The sequence below is a fragment of the Hemicordylus capensis genome, chromosome 3, assembly GCF_027244095.1.
Source record: "Hemicordylus capensis ecotype Gifberg chromosome 3, rHemCap1.1.pri, whole genome shotgun sequence".
In the NCBI taxonomy this organism is placed as follows: Eukaryota; Metazoa; Chordata; class Lepidosauria; order Squamata; family Cordylidae; genus Hemicordylus; species Hemicordylus capensis.
This window is the reverse complement of record NC_069659.1, coordinates 15,114,364-15,137,131: the sequence shown is the minus strand read 5'-3', so window position 1 is coordinate 15,137,131 and position 22,768 is coordinate 15,114,364. Positions and strand designations below refer to the sequence as shown.

Below are 22,768 nucleotides of genomic sequence, written 5' to 3'. Positions count from 1 at the left end.
CCATACTGAGCATGCGCCAATGCTTCTGAGCATGCTTGGATGATGCATAGTGCACGACTCGTTGATGGGCCCGGGTAAAGCAATGCTATACTATCACCATTCTCTCGTCAATGGCCCCTTCCCTGTGCATCTGAGCATGCTCAGAAGCATCGGAGCATGCTCAGTATGGTCAAATGAAGCTCCTTTTTGTTTTCTGCCCACAACCCCCCAGCCTGGTGATACGGGGGCGTGAGTCAGTTAAAGCCAGTGCGCAGGCGCGGCAGCTCCGGCGGCTCGGCCTGTCGGCGCTGGCTTGTCTCCTCCTTTTCTTCAGGGCAGCGGCGATTCCTGGCGCTGAGGCCCGCGGCCCGAAACGGGCCTGACAGAAACTGATTCAGTGGGGTCGTCCTCGGCCGCTGACTGACGCAGCTCCCTTCTCCTCCGATTCGTGTGGAGTTTCTCAAGGGAAGCGCGTGAGGAGGTGGTGGCGGCGGCGGCGGCGGCTTGGGCCAGGGCCGGCCTTCGCCCTCCCGCCGGCCGCCATTATGCGCCACAGCCTGGCCCAGCTGCTGGCGGCCTCTTCCTCCTCCTGCCGCGGCAGCCCGCGGGAGCCCACGGCGGCCTGCTCGCTCCTGAGTGAGGGGACGAGCGGCAGGAGCAGCCCGGGAGAGGCGGGCGACGAGGCCGAGCCGCGCCTAGAGAAGGCTGTGGCGGCGGCGGACTCGCTGGAGAACGATGACGACGACGAGCTGCTTTTCCCGGCGGGGCTCGAGCTGGGCGACTGGCTGGAAGCGGCGGTGGCTGCTGAGGCCCGGCCGGACTGGGAGATAGAAGAAGAAGAAGGCGGGAGTCCCCGCCCCGAGGCCGGGCCAGCTCCGGGCCGAGGCCTGGCCCGCCCGGGGAGCAACCGGCTGAAAGCGGCGGCAGCGGCCCGCCTGAACCGCCAGAAGAAGAAGCAGTACGTGATGGGCCTGGAGACCCGCTTGCAAGGCCTGGCCGCCGAGAACCGGCAGCTGCGCGACCGCAACCGAGGCCTGGGCCGCCGCGTGCGGCACCTGGAGCGGGAGACCAGCTACCTGCGGGCCGTGCTGGCCAACCAGAGCGCCCTGGGCCGGCTCCTGAGCCGCTTGGCCGGCGATGGGGCGGGGAAAGTGGGGCTGCGGATCAGCACCAGCCTCTTCGAGGACCACCACGCGGCGGTGGCGGCCCGGCTGGAGACGCGACTCCCCTGCGAGGGCGGCAGCGGCGGCGGCGACCACGATTACGCTCTCCCAGTCCGAAAGGACGAGGAAGAGGATGACGGCGACAAGAGGGCCGGTTCGTCCAGCCCCGGCGGCATTTGCCTCCACGTGGACCGGGACCAGGTGTCCGTGGAGTTCTGCTCCGTGTGCGCCCGTCGGGCGGCCACTTCTGCTTTTGCGGCCGCCTCCATCTCCCCTTCCTCCTTCGCCGCCAAAATGTAGGGTCAAGTATTTCCGCTTCTTCACTTCTGCAGAACTAATTCTCTGGGTGTTTGCCTGCAACCATCCAGGGGGTGCTTAGTGGAGGAGGAGGCAGTCAGAGGATGGAAAGAGGAGAAATGGAAGTGGGGGTAGTAGAGGAAACTGGCGTGTTGGTTAGCAGCGTTTTGAGGCAGAGGGCAAAAACGCAAACCGTCCTGTGCGTGTGAACAGAGGATCGTCTTGGGTGCCAGATTGTAATGTTTGGTATAGAGTTTGCCAAACTGGTGTACCTGAAGACCTGTTTTTTTTTTAAGGCACAGTGTTCAGACACCTTTCCCGTTGACGTGCAATGGCATACTTGAAAACTGCCAGGTTTAAAAACAAAAAAGCTGGCAAGAATGCTGGCCTAAAGGGGCCTGTAATGTTGGTTGCCAGTAAAAAATAATGCTGTCTAGCAGATATCTATTCTGCTTTCCTGGGAAGTTGAGAATCATAAACTTCGACATCTTCACTGGACAGACAACAGCAAAATAGTAATATTACTCAAGCAGGCAGTTAAAAACGTGCATGTGAAATTGTAACACATCTGTTATACATTACTATTAAATTTCTCTGACAGTTTCTCTTTTAGGTGCTTGCCCTGCCAGGCTCCGTTGTGTAGGGGTTAAAAGAACAGTCGTTTTCCACCTCGCAACCTGGTAAGGATCCATATATTCCCATAATGATCAGCTTTGCATTGATGCTTATCCCAGGGTTTCCTGGACCAGTCCTTAGTGTTCAAAAGCCCTGGAGAAATTTGTAGAATCTGTGCCAGTTAATCTTGATTCAGCAAGTAATAAACAATTTTTAGTCAGAGCATACCCTTACTGTCTTCTTTTTTTTGTAACTTGCTAACAGACATGGATGAAAATATATCTTAAAAGGCACAAACTCCATAACTTTATTCTAGAAGTTGGATTTCTCCAGTGGTATAAAGCTTTGGTTTTGAATAACCTCCCACTATTAGTTTTCCAAATTAGCCTTTACACAGGGAGGGGCATATCCAGATAAACCAAGTTCCTGGCTTTAAGTTGAGTATTTTCTATTTTGTTAATCTTTCTGTGAGTGTAAAGGAGAGTGAGTGTAAACTCACTACTTTCTGTGAGTGTAAAGGTAATTTCACAAGCAAAAGTCTCCGACTATACTGACAGAGAAATTCTATCAGTGTTGTCTCACTGCACACCTATTTGCAGTTTGAAGACTGCAGTACATTAAAATTAGTAGATTTCAGCTTCCTGTTCTTTTATAAATGATACCTTAAACTACAGCTCAAATTTGCATAGTTATCTCATGCAGGTACCTTAAATGTAAGCATCTGTTTCACTGCACTGTGGCAAGAAATCAGAATGTCAACTGGTGTTTTCATAGTTTGACGAAGGGAAAAGCTGTAGGTGAACAAATGTTCATCTTGACTGCTCATGCAAATTGTCCATGTTTAGTGTTGAGGAAAAATTTCTGTTGCAGACAAATTCTTGGTTTTGGGCCAGCACCATTATTTTTCTTGAAACTTCTGTTGTGTTAAAATGTGTTATATTTAAATGTCTGTACATTTGGGAAATAAGGGTTGTGAAAATAAATGTAAAGTGAGGTTTCACAAAGAGTGTTAAATATGGAAAAATGTTTGTTTCTCAAGGTGGACTTGCTGTATAACTTGTTTAAAAGTGTTGGTGTTGAATTAGAAGCAAATGATACTGCTTGTGTGATATGCATAATCAGCTCTCTATTTGGAATTTATGTGCAACAAGATAAGACTTTTTGTGAAACCTCACTGTTTGTTAAAGTATATGTGTATTTAGCATCCTTGTTTTTCTTTATGCTGAAGTGGATACAGCTGTCTTGGGGCAGAAGAGACGGGACCAGCTGCTGGCCACACTTCCTGCTTTATTTTAAAAGGTAGTATGAGAAAAAAAAGGGGAAAGGTAACAGGGCATTTGCTATCTTTTCACTTTATAAAAAAAAGATAAAATAATGTGAATGTCTTGAGCAACAAATCCCACCTATCCAAAAGGTTAACATAATCCTAATGTGGAAAGTGACAATGATAAAATGCACTTGCTTTCTCAGTGGGTCATTGTGTATTCAAATGCTCATTTGTTTGGCTGAATGCCTTGAATATTCGTTTAGTATAGTGAAGACCAGCCATTCTAATCCTAACCATATCCACTCAGTCAGAAAGTTGATTTCAGTGCAGCTTGCTTATAAGATGTATGCTTAAGATGCCAAATGAGAATTTTAATCTGCTTTTCTCCTGATAGATATGGCTATTGATGATCTGCCCTTTATCTGTTATAGAAGCATGCACACTCCCATCTTTGAGCAGTCATCCTTTATACAGGTCAAGTTTTTTTGCTGCACTAGGTTGCAAGAGGAGAGGTTGCAACTCTACATAGGAGCCATATATTTGCCATTTTATACTTTGGTGTAACTGCAATCTGTCTGCTCTAAATGACCTCCTCTAGATACCCATACTTGAAGGAATATAAACAAATAGATATGTCTTTAATTCTAGCTTAAATTGACATTCTGCATGGAATTTTTTTAATAGGTGAGGAAAACTAAAATTATTTGGTTAAACATGTATGATCCCTCCTGGTAACTTTGTGACCATTTGCAGTTCAGTTTCGTAGCCAGGGTCTACAACCCCTGCCTCTCCTGTTGCTAGTAACTCTTTCTAGGAATCAGGCCTTCATTTGCTATACACACTTTACTGGCTGACATACTGAAGGGCACGTCAGCCCAGTAACGTTTTCTGCATGCAGGTTTTGCACGTGTGCAAAGTGTGCAAACATACATTGTGCAAGTGATGTTACACAAGAGTAAGCCCATTTGCACAGTGTTTGCATTTGTTAAACTTGCATGCACACAGTATTATTGGACTGATGCACCCTTGCACAGTATATCAGCCAGTGAGTTTTTTCTTGAAGCTGATGCATTTTTAGTCACTTTTCACAATGGGCATCGTGTTAACATGACATTATAGTTAAAATGGAAATCATCCTCCTCTTTTATTTTGTATAATTAAAATAGTTTATTGCGGATAACACTATTCTGGGACTTGATTCTGGCCACCATCTATATGGTGTTGCTCTTTGAAGAATAAGTTGTTGCATCCAAATACATGCAGAGCAATTGTTCATTCAGCAACATGGCGAATGACACATCTGCCTAGAAACAGCCTAGAAATATGACTGCAGGGATTTTAGTGCCTATTGAAGTTTGTTTAAACCAAATAGAATTGCAAATGGTTTTTTCTTTCTTGCTAATCATTTGGTGGAATATTGTTAAATATTTCTTGAAATGGAAGCCTTGAACTGAATAATTTAATAGTACTTGAAAAATATGTGAATGTTTTGTTGTAACTAGTTTTGTCATATTAATGAGAACACAGTGCTCTAATAAAACAAGATGTGCTTATCTTCCAGTTAAAGGCTCAACAGACTTTTTCTTCCTATCTTAATAAAAATTTAAGTTTTTATTTGAAAAGTGGTATTAAAAAAATATTGGCTGTGTGGCTTCTTTGGAAAACACTTGAGTTAATGTGGTAGTATCCAAACTGCACTGTGGCTTAGGTTGCTTAATAAATGCTTATTCATCTCTGAGGTTGGGGATGGATTATTGCTATGTTCCAGAGGGTTTTTACTATGATTTAGGATGTTTGTGGTGTTGATGATGCAGGGTCACTATCCAGAATTCACAACTGCCATCAGTCTAGATGATGAATTACTATCTCTTCCTGCCAAGTCTTCTTGATCAGGTTATTAGAAGAGCACGGTTGCCATTTAGTTCTGCATATGTGACCGTAATTACAGTAATACAATAATGTATGAGACAATCAAATACAAGCAGAGCTTCTTGTTTTATTTGAAACTCTATTTTTCCAGTTTGCTTTAGATTCTGTTAGCTATTTTTCATTTGTGCTCATATTTAAGCAAACTAAGTGTGTTGCTGCTAAGATTTAAGCAACAAAATGGGAACCCATCAGCTGTTGATAGTTTACAGTTTGCTATTTTATTCTGCATTTAACATTACTTTGTATTGGCATTAGTGTAGTTCTGTTATAACCTTCATATTGGAAAATGTTTGCCATTGAAAAAAACCCACTATGCATTGTTATGCCTTATAGGAGAACTTGCAGTTATGATTACAGTATGGTTGGTTGTTCTGCAGTAGATATTTCAAAATGCAGCATCCAGGACTTCACAGTCCCTTGCAGACTCTTTTCTAGCTGAATAAAAATGAGTATGCAGATGTAAAAAAATATAGATTTTTAAATATAGAGAGATCAATCTGTTTAAGATTATCCATATAATGGAACTTGGACATAGTTAAAGGAAAGTTGTTGTTCCAGAGGTTCTGAATGCTTATCTGGTACATCCCTGATTTAAAGTAGTAATATTTATTAAGTTGCCTGTGATATCTGCAGCTGCTGGCTAAATCTTGTATCATGTGAGCTACATAGCACTGCTTCTAGAAATATATTATGTCCCTGAGGCATTTGAGTGTCAAATTTCTAACCTTGGTAGGAATATTGAATGAACAAGCAAGGAACATGTTTACAGTTTGCTGTGGCTTAAAATATTTTATTATAATTTAGGGTACTTATTGGAGGCATATACTGCAAGAAAGGAAAAACCTGCCTCCTATGAGGCATAATCAGCAAAAGACTACCTCAAACATAATTAAAAACTGTAATTTTTGTTTTTAATATGGTGTTTTGTTTTCGTATGTGCTTGAATCAGGCAGCTTTTGTGTAGAAGTTTCCTGAAGCAGAAATGCCTTGTATTTTGTTTGCTATCAACAATAGTTGACTTGCATCAGTACCTGATATATGGAGTAAAGTGCATTTCAATATAGATGGGAAATACGATTACACACACACACTCTCACACTCTGTGTTTGTGGCATGATCTAGCCTACATCATGTCATGAAATTAGAGAGTTCACTATTGCACTCCTAAAATGTGATGTACGTTTGTGTGCACCTTAACACTGCAAATTAACCTCTTTCTCTCTTCTTTCTTTTAAACAGCTTAGTAGTATCCGTGGGGGGAATCATTTTTTTCTGCACCCTGTAACTACCTGGAGAGATGGCATCAAAATAATTGTGGGGAGCCATGTCTTGAACTGGCATCCATCCAAATGGATATTTGTCTGAGTTACCATCGATCTGCTACTATGTAACCAAATCCCAGACATTTCCCCTTTTGATATTTTTGGACTGGTTTGCAATAATTTTAGGTAAAGTTATCTGGTTTTTAGCATCTGAGTAGAAAATTTCTGCTTTTATTCCCAAAGTTCAGAAAAGCTATGTTGGAAACACTTTTCTAGGCCCTGGTTGTGCCTAGATCAGTAATTGCTATTCAGAAGGTTTTGGTAACTAATGAAAATTTTATTTTTACATTTATATCCTGCTCTTCCTCCAAGGAGCCTAGAGTAGTGTACATCATTATGTCTGTCCTCAAAACAACCCTGTGAGGTAGATTAGGCTGAGAGATGGGTAATTGGCCTAAGTCACCCGATCAGTTTCATGGCTGAATGGGGATTTAATTTGGGCCTCCCTAGTCCTAGTCTGACACTAAACACTGCACCATTTGGTATCCACAACTGACCAGTTTAAACAAAAGCTTCACAGATATCCACTACAAGAAAAGGAAACTTTTATATGTGTGGCAGCTTAAACTAGGACATGAGAAGTTGTCTTCACGTAAGTGAAACACTTCTTTAGATTATTGTAAAAATATACAGGCTGTTACATCCAACTACTTCTGTCTGAGAGTGATGTGTGTGCTCAAACAGCATGCCATTTTTGTATTTTGGGACTGGGTGATACTGCTCTGTCTGCAAACTTGAGCAGGGAGGGTGCCAGTCAGAAATGCTGGTTTGCGTGCTGCTGCTTCCCATGTGAACTCTGATTCTCTTTATTTAGCAGGGGAAGAGTAACTGGCCCTGTCCACCCCAGCACAGTACCTCCAGTGACTGTTGCTAGTATCTATCTTATGTTTCTTTTTAGATTGTGAGCCGTTTGGGGACAGAGATCCAGCTTATTTATTTATTATTTCTCTATGTAAACCGCCCTTAGCCATTTTTGGAAGGGCGGTATAGAAATCGAATAAATAATATAATAATAAAGGTTGCACAAAATAATCTCACATGTTGGATGCTACAGTGAGTGTGTGTGGTGATATATAAAGTTCCTGCTTTAGGAACTTTTTCAACAAAAGTTCCCAAAGCAGTTTACATAGTGAAATAATAAATAGAATTGATCCCTGTCCTCAGAGGCTCACAATCTAAAAAGAATCATAAGATAGATACCAGCAACAGTCACTGGAGGGATACTGTGTTGGGGGTGGATAGGGCCAGTTGCTCTCCCCCTGCTAAATAAAGAGAATCACCACTTTTTAAAGGTGCCCATTTGCTCAGTTAGCAGGGGCTAACTAACTGATGCTGACTGCCTGTTGACCATTCTGTAACTTTGTTACAGGGCAGTGTGAGAAACAATATTTAAAGGGGGCAGGATTAAAATAGCTTCTTAAACAGAGAGCAGATTACTGCCTTTTTAAAGCGGATGGCACAATTGTTTAATCCCACCCTGTCAGCCAGTCACCTGGCTGGCTTTATCAGGCAGGGTAAGGGTTGAGCATGCATGTGGAGTGAGAGGCTCTCACTCTCAAAGATCTTCCCCACATTCTCAGGGAAAACAAGCTGAAAAGGATCTCATTGCTGATGGATGCTGCTCATACAACACTTGGATCTGTTAACATGAAGTCCAAGCTGTAAATGTTTCTTTATCCACAGAGTGTTCTGTAAATAGCTCATAGCAGGCCATGAATGTAAATGTCAGATGACCAGAAGGTCCATGACAGAACAGAATCTGCATCATCCCAAAAAATTCATCTGGATGGCTTTGTGCGGCTATAGTAGTGATAGAGAAGTCATTTCACTATAGTCTTTGCCACAGAGGAGACGAAGTAATGGTTCTAGCCTGTGTCTGGCCACATCTATTGCTCCAGTTGCTTCCCCAACCTCTCCATTGCCCATAGCTCTGCTAAGAAGCCCTCAGAGCTCTGTGGCTGGGAAGAGGATGCTTGGGGTGTTTGTATTAATGGCCCTAGACATCTCATTATTCCAGAGATCCGCTAGGGTCCTGACAGGAAAATTTCCCAGAGCCATCAAGAATCCATCTGGTTCCATAAGACTCTGGGGGCAGATAGTCTTAGTACCCTATTTGACTACAAAACTAGCCCCCCTCCCCTTTGATGTTAGAAATCAGGGTTGATTTGATTTAAATCATGATTTAAATTGCTTCACAGAAGGACTCGAATTTTAATTATTTCAATTACTGGTCAGGAAGATTCTATAAAAGTTCATTCTTGTTTAATATAACCTTAATGCATATTTAAAGATGTAGATTTCCTCTTTTGAAGGTAGTACACACTTCTTATAATGCTGTTTCATTTGGGCAACCAGGCCTTGCATTTCATTGTTGCACTGTTCGCACACATGCCTTTTTTATCCACAGTTACAGGAACTTGATTAAAATATTCCCAAATGGAGCGTGTCTGCTGGCATGATAGGTGTTGCCCTTCTACAGTGGAGGATACATTTGGAAAAAGTTTCCTCAGGACTGCATGAATATATTCTGTTGACTCTTGGTTTCACTTTCTACTCCTCTCCCCTCCTCATCCATTTATATCAATTCCTCCTCCTTGCTCAAATCTATTTCAGTTCCCCAAATCTATCCATTCGTTGACTTGTACTTTGTACTTTTGTCTTTGCTTGATTGTGTGTGTGTTCTGCAAGTACACCATCTGCAGAATAGGACGAATCAGATCTTCTGCTGTTAATATGTTCATAGAATATAATTAGAAGTTATAAATAATATTCATGATGATATCTTTGACTTAGGTTCTTTATGGATTGGGGTTTTTTTAAATTAAAAAAATCAAATTTAAATCAAAACCATTTTTAAAAAATAGATTTTGATCAACTCTGTTAGAAATTGGGTGACATTTAAATTCTGAGTTCTCTTCTTTTCAGGTAAATGCTGGTATAGTCTGTACTTAACCTGTATTTTTAAAAGGGGGGAGTCTATGTGGGTAAATTTCTATGTGGATAAACACAGTAGGTTCATCTCTCCTGAGGAGTTAAGGGGCCATGATAAGCCTAAAACTCTGATCAGGAAGTGATCCGTCCATGATAAAAGTGACATTAACCTCCACCACTAGTGAAGCTGCTACAATATCCTGGGACCTGGAAGGCAGCACTGAGTGAAAGCCAACCTGTTTGACAGGCAGTTGGTGAGGGTGGCGCTGGGGGAGGCACGAAAGGTACCATGCAAAGACATTGTTCATACTGCTGGCACCTGGAAACGCCATGGTGGCCAGATGAGTGCTGTAGGCAGGACAGCTGCTGTGTGGGATGTCAGGTGGAGCACCACTGACCCAGGCGTTTCCAGGTTCCAGTGCTATGAACAATAATGTCTTTTAAAAGTACCTCTCACCACCCACCTACCCCAGCACCACCCTCGCTGGCCACCTCTGCTGCCTGACATTTTCTAGCCAAATCTTGGTGATACATGTTAAGTCTGAGTAGTCATCCAGGATCAAATGCTACATAGGCAGAGGATTGATGTTCATTGACCTGGAATTTTCAGCAGTTCTTTAAGATTTTTAGTTCTTGCCAGTAGAGGCACTTTCCCCTGCCCAATTCCCATCATGATCTATTTTTACCCAACATAAGAACAGCCCTGCTGGACCAGGCCCAAGGCCCAAGGCCCAGCTAGTCCAGGTTTCACACAGTAGCCCACCAGATGCTGCTGGAAGCCTACAGGTAGGAGTTGAAGGCATGCCCTCTCTCCTGCTGTTACTCCCCTGCAACTGGTACTCAGAGGCATCCTGCCTCTGAGGCTGGAGGTGGCCTATAGCCCTCCAACTAGTAACCATTGATAGACCTCTCCTCCATGAAGTTATCCAAACCCATCTTAAAGCCATCCAGGTTGTTGGCTGTCACCACATCTTGTGGCAGAGAATTTCACAAGTTGATTATGCATTGTGTGAAAAGTACCTCCATTTGTTGGTCCTAAATTTCGGAGCATTTTCATGGGATGACCCTTGGTTCTAGTGTTATGTGAGAGGGAGAAGAATTTCTGTCTACTTTCTCCACTCCATGCATGATTTATAGACCTCTATCATGTCTCCCCGCAGTTGTCTTTTTTCTAAACTAAATAGCCCCAGGTGTTGTAGCCTTCCCTCCTAAGAAAGGTGCTTTAGGCCCCTGATCATCTTTGTTGCCCTCTTCTGCACCTTTCCCAGTTCTACAATGTCCTTTTTTAGATGTGACCAGAATTGTATGCAGTACTTCAGATGTGGCCGCACCATAGTTTTGTATAAGGGCATTATAATATTAGCCGTTTTATTTTCCGTCCCCTTCCTAATGATCTTTAGCATGGAATTGGCCTTTTTCACAGCTGCCGCACACTGAGTCGGCACTTTCAACGAGCTGTCCACCACAACCCCAAGATCCCTCTCCTGGTCTGTCACCGACAGCTCAGATCCCATCAGCGTATACTTGAAGTTGGAGTTATAAGTATAAGCATGCATATGTATTCAGTACTTGGTTTGGGCCCCTTTTGCAGCAATTACTGCCTCAATGCGGCGTGGCATGGATGCTATCAGCCTGTGGCACTGATGAGGTGTTATGGAAGACCAGGATGCTTCATTAGCGGCCTTCAGCTCTTCTGCATTGTTTGGTCTCATGTCTCTCATCCTTCTCTTGGCAATGCCCCATAGATTCTCTATGGGGTCAGGTCAGGCGAGTTTGCTGGCCAATCAAGCACAGTACACTGTATACTTTTCAGAGGTCCGATATTGTTCTATTCTACAATCCTTGTCTTCTTGGTTCCATGTAATATTCTAATTTTCTTGGATTGTGGATTTGGGGTTTTCATGAGCTGTACGCCATGATCATCACAATTATAACAAATTAAGGCTTGACTTATCTCACTGCATGTAATGCGTCTGTCTCATATATCAGTTTCACCTTTTAATTTGCATTACTGAAATTAATGGACTTTTGCACGATATTCTGAGTTTCACCTGTATACCTACCCTCTGTTTCCTGTCCTTCAACCAGTTAGTAATCCACATATGTACTTGTCCCCTTATCCCAAGACAGCTAAGTTTCCTCAGGAGTCTTTGATGAGGAACTTTGTCAAAAGCTTTTTGGAAGTCCAGGTAGACTATGTCAACTGGATCACCTTGAGCCACACACTCGTTGACACTCTCAAAGAACTCCAAAAGGTTGGTGAGGCAAGATTTACCTTTGCGGAAGCCATGCTGGCTGACTCCCAGCAGGGCCTGTTCTTCTAGGTGCTTTACAATTTTATCCTTGAGGATGCTTTCCATCAATTTGCCTGGAACGGACGTTAGGCTAACTGGCCTGTAATTTCCTGGATCGCCCCTGGATCCCTTTTTGAAAATCGGTGTTACATTTGCTACTCTCCAGTCCTCTGGTACAGAGCCCGATTTCAGGGATAAGTTAAATATTTTGGCAAGGAGGTCGGCAATTTCATATTTGAGTTCTTTGAGGAATCTTGGATGGATGCCATCCGGCCCTGGTGATTTGCGGAAGCCATGCTGGCATCCCTATTTGAAAATCGGTGTTACATTTGCTACTTTCCAGTACTCTGGTACAGAACCTGATTATAGGGATAAGTTACATATTTTAACAAGGTCGGCAATTTCACATTTGAGTTCTTTGCGGACTCTAGGATGGATGCCATCCGGCCCTGGTGATTTGCTAGTTTTCAGTTCTTCCAGACAGAGATGAACTCATAGTGTGTCTTTTTCTGTTCTGTCTCATATAAGGCAGCAGTTGAGCACACAGTCCCAACTAAGCAGATTGAACAATAAACACTTGCATTGACTTTTCTGATACCGGTGCTCTTCACTTTCTTTAAGTGCCCCCTGCCACCGCTAGAAAATGTTCAATGCAAGAGCCTATTTTCCACTTTGTTGCCGTTTGTTGAAGGCTGTTCTTCTCTCAGGTTTGGGAGGAGGTTTTTTTTAATTTTATTTTAAAGAAACAGCCTTGTTGAGTCCCAGTACCATCTTGGATGAAGTGTAGTCCTTCCCACCACTTTCCCCATATAGCTTTCCACAGCACTTGGTACGTACCTTCCAAGATGGCTCTGGGGCCATAAAAGAGCCCCACCGGTGCTGGTCAGTGCAAGGTACAGTGTCATTAGGAGCAGTTGCCTCTGCACAGTGCTGGGTGGGGGTGGGAGCTGTGTGGAGTATTCAGCATCAACCAGAACTGCACAGACTTAAAACAGCATTTTGGGTTGGGAGCGACCACTGACTCACAGGGCTTGCAGTGAAGAACGTTGGTTTATGCCTGTACATCTCTTCTTACTGTTCTGCTTATCTTGGCAATGTGAAAACTTGTGTGTCAGATTTCACTGGTTACCTTAATTGAAATTTTGTATTCACGTACAGGTGGCCCTTGTTGTTTGTGGGGTTTTTGTTTCAACCGACAACTGCAGATAATGAAACTGAATGAGACCTTGAGGCTGTTTTCATGTGCAGCCTAACCCAGGCTAGGGAAGCCCAGCCTAGGTTAGGCTGCGTGTGAGGCCTGGCGGGATTGGACCCAATCCCGGCAAGGCAGTGCTGCCTTGCCTGGCTTTTAGTCAAGGTTAAGGGAGCGAGTGCTCCTTTAACTTGGGCTTCCTTCTTCCAGCCCCATTGCACACAGATGCCTAGAGTGTCCATCTCCTGGGAGAATTACCCAATGCATTCACATGTCACACGGTGCATTGTGGGATATCTGGAGGCCGGGATGCATCTTCCCAGTTTTCAGAGCTGCGTGCTGCGCCATCCAACACTGCTTGTCTGGGAACGCGGTCTGCGGTCCCAGAAACATGCAATTGCTCGTTGGGGGCTGGCGGGAAGGTGAGTTTAACCAGCTTCCTTTTCCCATCTGCTTGCATGAATGACCTTCTTGCCTATGGGAATCGGGGTGTTGGGTACTGGTGCCCTGGAAAATGACCAAAACATTACCAAGAAAAAGAAAGCAGAAACTAAGATGGAGCACCGCACTGTGTCTTGGCCACTTCAACAATCCTAGTGCTTCAGGAGTGGTCCTCAGCTGCTCCAGTAATGCATAACAGTGAAGTTTCCCCATCCCACAGTCGAAGGCCAACACTTAGAACAACCCCCTGGCCTGGCTGGTGGGTAGGCTGGCCAAAGAGGCAGTGCAGAATTAATCCACTTCAAGTGAACACACAGAGGGGAGTTTCTGCATCCTCCACAGTTGAAGCCCAACACTTCTCAGCACAAACCTTTGGCTGGACTAGTTGGTAGGTTGGCCAGAGAGGCAGCACAGAAATCAATCCACTTCAAGTAAACACAGTCATGGGTGTTTCTTCGCTCCACTGCTGGAGTTAGCAGTACTGCATCTCTCCATTCAGTCTCTGGCCTTCATCATCAAAAATCAAGTTTGAAAAGCAGTGGAGTTCCTTCATTTCACTGCTGGAGTTTGCAGCACTCGTCTTCTGCTTGGGGGCACATATCAGGTAAAAGCAGACCTGCTCAGGCTCATACCCTTTGGACTCAGCCAGCCACTGGAACTCCGCTAGAAATCTTTGTGCCACCTCGTGGTCTGCCAATGCTGCTTCCTAACATCAGCCAGCTTGACATTATGAAGGCTGTAGTGGTACTTGAATCTTTCAAACCAGCCCTTGTTCACCTGGACGCTCAGCACCTTCAGATGTTGCTGCTGCTTGACCGCCTTACACTGCAAACTGGCTGTAGAACCGCAGTGCTTTCTCTTGAATGACTAGTCCACTCGGTGGCACATTCCTTTGGGCTTGGTCCTCTATCCACACACTGAGGGCCTTACCCCATCTGTTTCATGTGGGGATCACGTGGATGGAACACCACCTTCAGACTCTTGAGACATGCTGGACAGCACACACTCGCAGATATTGGTTTCACTTTTCCTGATGGAGTGGACAGTGGGCTCCGATGTAATAATGGCATGCTGGGGATGCTACATGGTCCCCACAAGCCAACATGTCCAACAGCTGCACCTCCTAACTCAAGGGCAACACTTTGCAAGACCTTTTGCCACTCCCTTCAGCAAAGCTCTCTGCTACACACTCGCTTTTTTTGACTGGAGGGAGGAAATATTTGTACAATGTTTGTACAAATTTGTACAGTAATTGTCCAGGGCAACACCCTCCCACCCGATAAAGAACAGAACAGTGCAGTAAACAATAATTCTGTTTTCAATGGATATGTACTAAAAATCAATGTTTAATGGGTACAGTATATAGAATCGATACTTAAAATCAGTTTTAATGGGTACTATATAGTGTACAATACTTAAATGAATTTCAGTGGGTAACTTAATATAATTGCAATTTATATTTACTACATATGGCACAGTACTATATTTAAAGGTAAAAATAAAGTGTGCCGTAAAGTCGGTATCGACTCCTTGCGACCACAAAGCCCTGTGGTTGTCTTTGGTAGAATAGTTTACCATTGCCATCTCCCATGCAGTATAACGTCTTTCAGTATCTTCCTATATTGCTGCTGCCCAATATAGGTGCTTCCCCATAGTCTGGGAAACATACCAGTGGGGATTTGAACAGGCAACTTCTGGCTTGCTAATCAAGTCATTTCCCTACTGTGCCATTAGGTGGCATAGTACTATATATATCAGGTTTAAAATTTTGGCTTTGAATATTTTGATTAAAAATATGATCTTATTAAAATTAAACTTATTAGTGATAATTAGTATCTTACCAGGGATGCACAATGCTGCAAGAGGCTCCTCAAAGAAGCTGCAAAGGAATGGCTGAAGAAAGGCTCCTACAGGCTTGCAAAGGTTTCACAGATGTGTCCAAAAAGATTCAAGCAATGGCTGCTAAAGGCACCCAATGGCTCCCTAAGGACACCAAAGGCTACCCAAGGCTGTCAAATGCTCTTTAAAGTGTATTTTTTTTGACCATACAAAACTCAGTCTAAATTACTCCTCCATCCTCAAAACTCCTCTCACTACCCATGAGCATGTGCAGGAAGAGCATGACCACATAAGGTTGGAACCATGTGCCCCAAACTGCAGATAAGCGAAACCCTTTACCATGGATAACTAGGTCTGGTCTATATTTCCCAACCATGGGTAATGGAACCATGGATAATGAGGGCCACATGTATGAAGATTTGTATGACAAATATTTTCAAGCTGCGCTTTTTTAAAAAAACCAACCTGGGTGTTTCTTAGTACAGTAATGGCAAATAAGCACTGTGAAAGAAGTTTGTTCAAGTCATCTTCCCCTGCAGTGTGGCAGGGCTGGTGTGTTCTAAGTACAGAGATAGTGTCTTGTTTGTATTGGCCATATCCTGGTTATGTGGAAAAGCCATTTTTAAATGTCCCCTGAGACAGGAGTGAAAACTGGAGAAATCTAGCATTTTACTGTGCTACTGATTCGACACACTGATGCACCCTCCACCTCCAAAGGAGGCAGCAAATAGAAGAGTTCCTGCTCTAATTCAAGTCTTATGTTGTGTGAAATATTGAGGATATCTCATGATCATTGGAAAGCGGGCCAAGGGAGAACCAGTGGGCTCACAGGTGAGCCTGGTGGTTCCCTGGTGGCTAGTCCGCCAAAGTAGCCCTCCCCTTAGCCCAGTTTTGAAGCAAGTGCTCTGCTAACCCGGGCTTCCTGATCGTGTATTGCCGCAGCAACACATGAGGAGACCCTCGGCTCCTCCCGGGCTTGTGGGTCTCTTCAGCATGCCCCACACACTTGTGTGGGGCATCCTGAAACTTCCAGGGGCCATGTGTCCCCCGATCCCTGCAGCCCCTGCTGGCTCTGTGATACAGCCGGCAGTTGTGTGGGCTGCCGATCTGGCCACCGAGGGCGACAGTAGTGATCATCTGTGGGGAGAGCAGGCTAAGCCCACACTCCTCGCAGAACCCTCTCCAGCGGGTCTCACTGATTGTGAAACTCACCTCATTAACTCGTAATTACATCTATGGCACCCATAGGGAATTGTGACCGTTGGCAGCTTTCAGTGTTTAATGGCATTTCAACCTGTACAGCACTAGCCTTTTCCTGTATGGTTCTAGGGTAGATTTTCAGTTCGCACGAGGCAATATTTTGGGCAGAAACCAGACGAAAGTTTGGGTGGTATATAAGATGGATAGATTGATAGATAAATAGCTCGCTCGCTCTCTGGTAGATGAATTGATGTGGAAATTGCTCCTTAGAGAAAAAGTTTCAAAAACTAATTCAAAGACTAGGTTTAAGGGAGCCCTGACTGAACTTGTTAAACCATGAAGCTTGTTGCCAGATTCTCAAATCCTGTTTAACTTGTTTCAGAGTTGGGCAATATTTTATTTATCAAATTTGTACACCGTCCCAAACTTTTGTCTCTGGGCAGTTAACAATAGCATAAAACAAGTTAAAAACATATACGAAAACTAAAAACAATTTAAAAATAAACCAGAAATTAAAATTTAGGAAGCTGAGAAAGCTTGGGCGAAAAGATGGGTTTTCAGTTTTTTGAAAATTGCCAGAGATGGGGAGGATCATATCTCAGCAGGGAGCACATTTATCTGGTTGTAGAAAAAGTCCTGCTTTTGAGGCATACTTTCTGGGTGTATTTAACAGCCCAGGTACCATAGGTAGTGTTTCTGCTATAGCTGGGATAGGCATGGCAGGAACACTGTTTCCCTACAGTCTCAACAACAGAGAAGATTTGCTTGGCAATGCAACTGGTCAGTGTCTGAGAAGTTAGTATGTTGAGGTCTCCTGCGTACAGAAACTAAGTTGAAGATATCTAGATGACGGTTTTCTAGTTCTGTGTGGGAACTCCAGCCACATGTGCAGCTGTAATTGGTATATCATGCCAAGATATTGTATATTAGAGCTTTGTATATAGCAGCAACATACAATCTTTGTACAGTGTACAGTCTAACACATTCTATTGAGTGCACAGCAGTACACTTCCTGTCTATAGCCTGCATTTCAGAGGGCTTGTACCTAGGGTTGCTTCATGAATGCACGTGCAGTCATTCATACACCTACATGTGTACAACTATGTCTGAATAGGATTACTACTATATGCAGGTCATTTAGATTTGTAAGAGAAAAACCACCAAGTAATAGCTGCACGACTATGCTTTATTCCTTGAGCAGTTAAGAATCCCTCCTACTTTCAGGCAACTGCAGCATTTTAATATATATATCATGATGTTTTGAGCTCATATACATGCCAAATGCAACTTGCAGGATTATGGCAAATTTCATCTTCTTGAAGACTGGTTTTGAAACTGTGGTCCAGTACCGGAGCAGGTTTTCATTTTCTGGCATAGGAGATGTGAAATACCTAGGAAGCAAAATATTTTAAAAATTCATTATTCAATCAAAAGCTGAGGCAAATACTGTCATTGCTAGATTGTAGCAGTTGTGATGCTACATTGGGGTGGAGGGACTGCTGCAGAATTGAAGAATTGGCTTAACACCTGTTTGAGGACTTAATTCAATAGGCAATAATGTGCTAGAGCCTACTAAAGTACTCTAACACTGCATGCTTATTCAAAATAGGGAGTCAATGTGGAGAAGTCTTGACAAAGATTAATATTGCACCCCCAAATGATTAGTTAGGATTGGAACCTCAAATGGCTGTTGACCTAGTCCTTTAATTCTGCAGCAATCTCTCCATCCCAGGACTGTCACCACATCTTGTGGCAGAGAATTCCACAAGTTGATTATGCGTTGTGTGAAAGAGTACTCAGCCACAACATATTGAAAGGAGACTGATGAGTGTGTTACTAGAAAAAAATACAGAAACAAAATATATATTATCTTACACAGAGATTTTCAAGGGGGCAGTTCTATAAACTAGTGACTTCACATTAACCAAAAGCTAATAACAAGATCTTAAATATACCTGACATGATCCTAAGAAAAGCAACTTCCAGTAGTTTCTCCCATCTGTATCTTGAAAAGTTAAAATCATTCATTTACAAGTTTAGTCCATTATCTACACCTATACATGTATAGTTTTATGTGTTTGTATATTATATTTTTAATATCAGATTTGTTTTTATATTTTTAGCTAAATACTTTTAACTCATTCTTATTATATGTGTTAACTTTTGTAAACCGCCTTGGGATTGTTTCTAATGAAAGGCGGTATATAAATCTAACAATCAATCAATCAATCTTCAATTTTTCTTTCAATGTTTTCCACCAGTAATTCAATCAGAATATTCCAGGGGATGGTGGTAGCAGTGAAGTTTTGTAACTTAAGTTTATTCCAGAAAATAGGTTTATGATTAAGCAATGCATGTTTTTAAAAGCAAAGATACAGGTTAGCTATTTGCCTGCTTGATGGGTGAATGGCAAGTGGTCCCAAGGATAATAGCCTTTTCTCCCAGCTGCAATTTGCTTTTCAAGGTGGGTTCTCCATTACCTATTTGCAAGACCTATTTAGATATAGGATTAAAAATATACCTTGATGCAAGAGCTGCGTTTAGAGGTAGAGCTAGAAGTGCAGGATACAGACAACCTATAACACCTCCAATTAATCCTCCTCTGACCGAAACACATGTTGCACAGTTTAGATCACCTGGGGAAAAAGTATACATGCACTTACATATAAATGTACTGGATGGCAGTATTAACTTTGCACAAATTATATCACATGGTATGAAACTTGCACCCTTGTTTTGGGATTGTATAACTAGAAGAATGGGAAGCCATTCATATTATGTTGTCCACCCTAGCATTGGTATGGTAAAGCTTCTTTAAATGCTTTTTTCATTGCCAGTAATAATGGTAACTTAGAAATACGGTAATTCAAAGAAAGGATTCTTTTGATCTTCATTGAATTTACAAGCAGTTTTAAGACAAAGCAAGAGTTGACACAGATTTCAAATGCTATTATTTGGTTTGGATACAGAGGAACCTACCTTCCATTAAAGGCCTCCTAATACATGCATCATAAATCACCACCACTGAGATGAACGGTAGAACTGCCATTGGCAAACTGGATATAAAACGAGCCTGAGTAATATGCAGGACACGCCTAAACAAACTGTTTGATATTAAGCCACACAGACTTCCATTTAATGCAAGGAAGTAAGATCCATTTTGAAATAAGCTCCTGTAGAAGAGGGGGAGAAGAGACATATTTGAGTTACTGACAACAGCATTGGCTCAATGCAATCACTGGTCTATGAACAAGGCGCATTACTGTATTTTATACTTGACTGAAAGGCTTATGATATTTGCGAGAACTACAAGTGCAAGACAGAAGCTCCTAAAAACACAGCCAGTAGTAAAACAAGATAATGGCTATACCAAGTATCAAGTCAGGGTTGTGATCCTACGATCCTATATATTTACTTAAGTGCAAACTGTATTATAGTGGGTTGGACTTGATTCAAAGTAAGGGTGCATAGAACTGCAGCACCTAGAGAGGATTCTTGTATCCTAAAAAACAGGGTCTGAGAGTAGAAATACTGCACCAGGAAGGACAGGAGATAGCTGTGCTTCCTATCCTGACACATCCTCTTTCTGTGCCCATGAGGCTTTAAAATGACAGGCATAGCCCTGGACAGAGATCCAGTTTGTCTTTATAAGCTTAAAAGTACTATGCTGAGACTTTTATTCTCTGAAAAAAAAGTATTATACCGTAACTAGAAATTGCATCTTGGTATATAGGAATAGGTCACACAAGAGGCATGCTCAGCCATTTTTTGGCGGATAGCTGTTGTTCCTGAGGTTCCTGGACCTGGCCGTAGGTAAGCATAGTTTGCTCATCTTAGAAGAGAATAGGAAAATATGCCATTAGTGCACTCTAGGCAAAATGGCTGTGTCCGCAGCAGAGGTGATAAAGATGAGTGCTCAAACAAGTGATGGATATAATGATTTTTCATGGCTGCTTCCCACCATGTGCTGTAAAGTCATCTGAATGAATATATTTTATACCAAAAGATCAGTCTGATATTACATAGGCTACAAAAGGCACCTTTGTGGCCTGGTTAACACTGTTAACTGGCACGTTATTTTAATGCCACTTTTTGCATGCCAAATGTTTCACAATCCTTGAGGTTTGTCATCTTAGTATTGCCAATCAAGTCAATTATTACATTTTTACAGATGAAGGCCCCAAAGCAGAAACCGCATACTGGAAGCTATACAGCGAGCCAGTCTGAGCACTATTTTGCTTGATCTGCCCGCCTCACATAGTTTAAGACGCAAATGTGCACAGTCTACATCCCAGCATGTTCCTCAATCATAGGGGTGTGGTTCACCCCGGCTGTTCCTCTACATATGCTCCAAATACTATTTTAAGGCCCCAACTGAACCCCACTCATGTGATTGAAGAATGGTGTGGGTGGGTGGGTGGGACATGCCTGCTCACATCTGGATTGTGTGGCAGGCTAGTTGTGTGACATAAGAGTTTGACCAGGCAGAGAGGTGAACACTGGGTTTCCATGTCAATGTTTAATACTTTCTGGAAAGCCATGTGGGCTTCTGAAGGCTACTTTTCTTTAGAACAAACCATTTATACCATGTGCCACTTTGCAAATCCTTGAATGGATTGAAAGCAGGAACAAACAAGGGGAATTATTAAACATTTGGATGTTTGATTTAGGCTGTTAACTCACTTATCTGCTTCTGGAAGCCTTTCAAATCTCTCTCTCAGGATTTCAGCCTGGCTTCGTTTTGCTACATGCACATTTCTCCCCGAAGTAGATTTGAGAAACTCTTCTCCTGCCATACTGGTTCCCTGGAATATTGGGGGGAAATAGAAGTGGGGTGGATTAAAGCACACAAAATAAAAATAAAAATACTCTTGAAACAAATACTGTACAGGCACTTTATTCATTGATACATTTCTGTCTCACCCGCCAAGGAGCTCAGGGTGGTGTAATGCCCCTATCATTTTATCTACACTACAGTCCTGTGAGGTAGATTAAGCTGAGGCAGTGGTTGATACCCAAACTAAGGACAAGTGAACAAATTTTAATCTGTGCAATCGGGGAGAAGTTATTTTTTGCTGCTCCTCCCTTTTCTCTGTTGTTCCTGGTTCTCCCAAAAGTGTGTCCCTGAGAGTCCTGCAACTCTCAAGGACGGGTTTTCAGAAGTCATCAGTGGCAGCAGAGGGAAGGGAAGGGATCAGCAAAAAGTGCCCTGTTGTGTGCAAGAAACTTTGTTCTGTTTATGTCTGGTCTGAATATTGACTACTGATTGGTACAAGGGCACATAGTGAGCTTCACTTCTGAATGAAGAACCCAGGTCTCCCTGGTCCTAGACCAACATTTCAAACATAATATCACACTGGCACTGCAACACAACTGAAGTACAGACATGCTTAGTGTCTCAGGCATAAAGTTTTGCAAAACTATTATAATTGGAAAGAAATCAGCATAGAATCCTTGTAAAGCCAACTTTTGGCTTCTATCACAGTCTAGTGATCAAGAGACAGCATCCAGGATAGAACCACACATTTTATAGGTGACTGATTCATCTCTTTTCACCAATGCAGCCAATTAAGTCAGCTTCCGGACCATACAAAAGCTGCTGGGAGAAATAACTGGGTATAAATGCCGTAAATAAAGGAACTGGGAGTGAACTGAGACATCAAGAGATCTGATCAGTTCTGTGTTTTCATAAATTTGGTTTTATTGAAAGCCCCAACCTCTGGCCCAGAGACTACTACAGATGTTTAATTACACCTACATCTCTTATGAATATTCATTTAAAGCACAGTTGCGTAAGGAATGTGTCAGATCATTACAGAGGGAGATAACGAGTACTCTCAGTTCTACGCGCTTTTACCAAGCAATGAGCCGCACTGGGGTTAAAAGTGGAACCTGTTTCAACCCACGTACATCGGATGGCAGCCAAAACCTGAGCGGAGAGATAACAAACGACGCCACCCATTTCCCCCGTACTCTCAAACAGATCGTGCTGTGTTCGCGGCCGCGCCCAAAACACAGGCGTGCCTGTAGCCGTAGAAACTGCGATGACCTTGAGCACCCATGCCTTACACCCCAACGCACTTGTGACCCATCCGCGCGCAACCACTCACCTCTAGCAGGACTCTGTGGTCTGGCCCAGCCCCTCCAAGGACTTCACTTCAACCGCGCACGGATCGCTCCGTGCACTCCCTCAGTCCTCCACGCAGCTTGTTGTTCCCACGGGGGCCGCCATCTTGAGCGGTCACATGACGCAGACGCTCCGCCCAAGGACGGTTCGGATCGGTCGCGCGTTCCCACAC

General features: G+C 43.2%; 2 protein-coding genes across 4 annotated transcripts; one reads left to right on the top strand and one right to left on the bottom strand.

Annotated features, from left to right (window-relative positions):
- The first annotated feature begins 86 nt into the window (after nucleotides 1–86).
- CREBZF (CREB/ATF bZIP transcription factor) lies at nucleotides 87–18,694 on the top strand. 3 transcript variants are annotated; one of them, XR_008318276.1, is made up of 5 exons: nucleotides 87–1,438; nucleotides 2,041–2,119; nucleotides 3,283–3,353; nucleotides 6,490–6,698; nucleotides 8,980–18,694. XR_008318276.1 is itself a non-coding variant. In XM_053304315.1 (3 exons), exons 1-2 carry the CDS (start codon nucleotides 525–527, stop codon nucleotides 2,087–2,089), a joined length of 963 nt encoding a protein of 320 aa, XP_053160290.1. In that variant the 5' UTR covers nucleotides 89–524; the 3' UTR covers nucleotides 2,090–2,119; nucleotides 3,283–4,881. The 3 variants fall into 3 exon arrangements, 1 of the variants encoding a protein (XP_053160290.1); XR_008318275.1 differs by lacking the exons at nucleotides 6,490–6,698; nucleotides 8,980–18,694 and adding an exon at nucleotides 3,716–4,881; XM_053304315.1 differs by lacking the exons at nucleotides 6,490–6,698; nucleotides 8,980–18,694 and having other exon boundaries at nucleotides 89–1,438; nucleotides 3,283–4,881.
- Nucleotides 17,635–22,765, bottom strand: LOC128348717 (transmembrane protein 126A-like). Its single transcript, XM_053304317.1, has 5 exons — nucleotides 22,580–22,765; nucleotides 21,153–21,274; nucleotides 19,449–19,642; nucleotides 18,991–19,105; nucleotides 17,635–17,860 (listed from the first exon to the last, which is right to left on the bottom strand). Exons 2-5 carry the CDS (start codon nucleotides 21,263–21,265, stop codon nucleotides 17,671–17,673), a joined length of 612 nt encoding a protein of 203 aa, XP_053160292.1. The 5' UTR covers nucleotides 21,266–21,274; nucleotides 22,580–22,765; the 3' UTR covers nucleotides 17,635–17,670.
- Nucleotides 22,766–22,768: the final 3 nt, after the last annotated feature.

What these genes read in the sequence shown, in the direction of transcription:
- CREBZF (XM_053304315.1), top strand. Translation starts at nt 525, where the DNA reads ATGCGCCACAGCCTGGCCCAGCTGCTGGCGGCCTCTTCCTCCTCCTGC. An exon ending in TCCTCCTTCGCCGCCAAAAT is followed by an intron (nt 1,439 to 2,040) that starts GTAGGGTCAAGT and finishes TTTCTCTGACAG; the next exon opens with TTTCTCTTTTAGGTGCTTGC.
- LOC128348717 (XM_053304317.1), bottom strand. Translation starts at nt 21,265, where the DNA reads ATGGCAGGAGAAGAGTTTCTCAAATCTACTTCGGGGAGAAATGTGCAT. An exon ending in AGGCTTCCAGAAGCAGATAA is followed by an intron (nt 19,643 to 21,152) that starts GTGAGTTAACAG and finishes CCTCTTCTACAG; the next exon opens with GAGCTTATTTCAAAATGGAT. An exon ending in AACGCAGCTCTTGCATCAAG is followed by an intron (nt 17,861 to 18,990) that starts GTATATTTTTAA and finishes TTTGCTTCCTAG; the next exon opens with GTATTTCACATCTCCTATGC.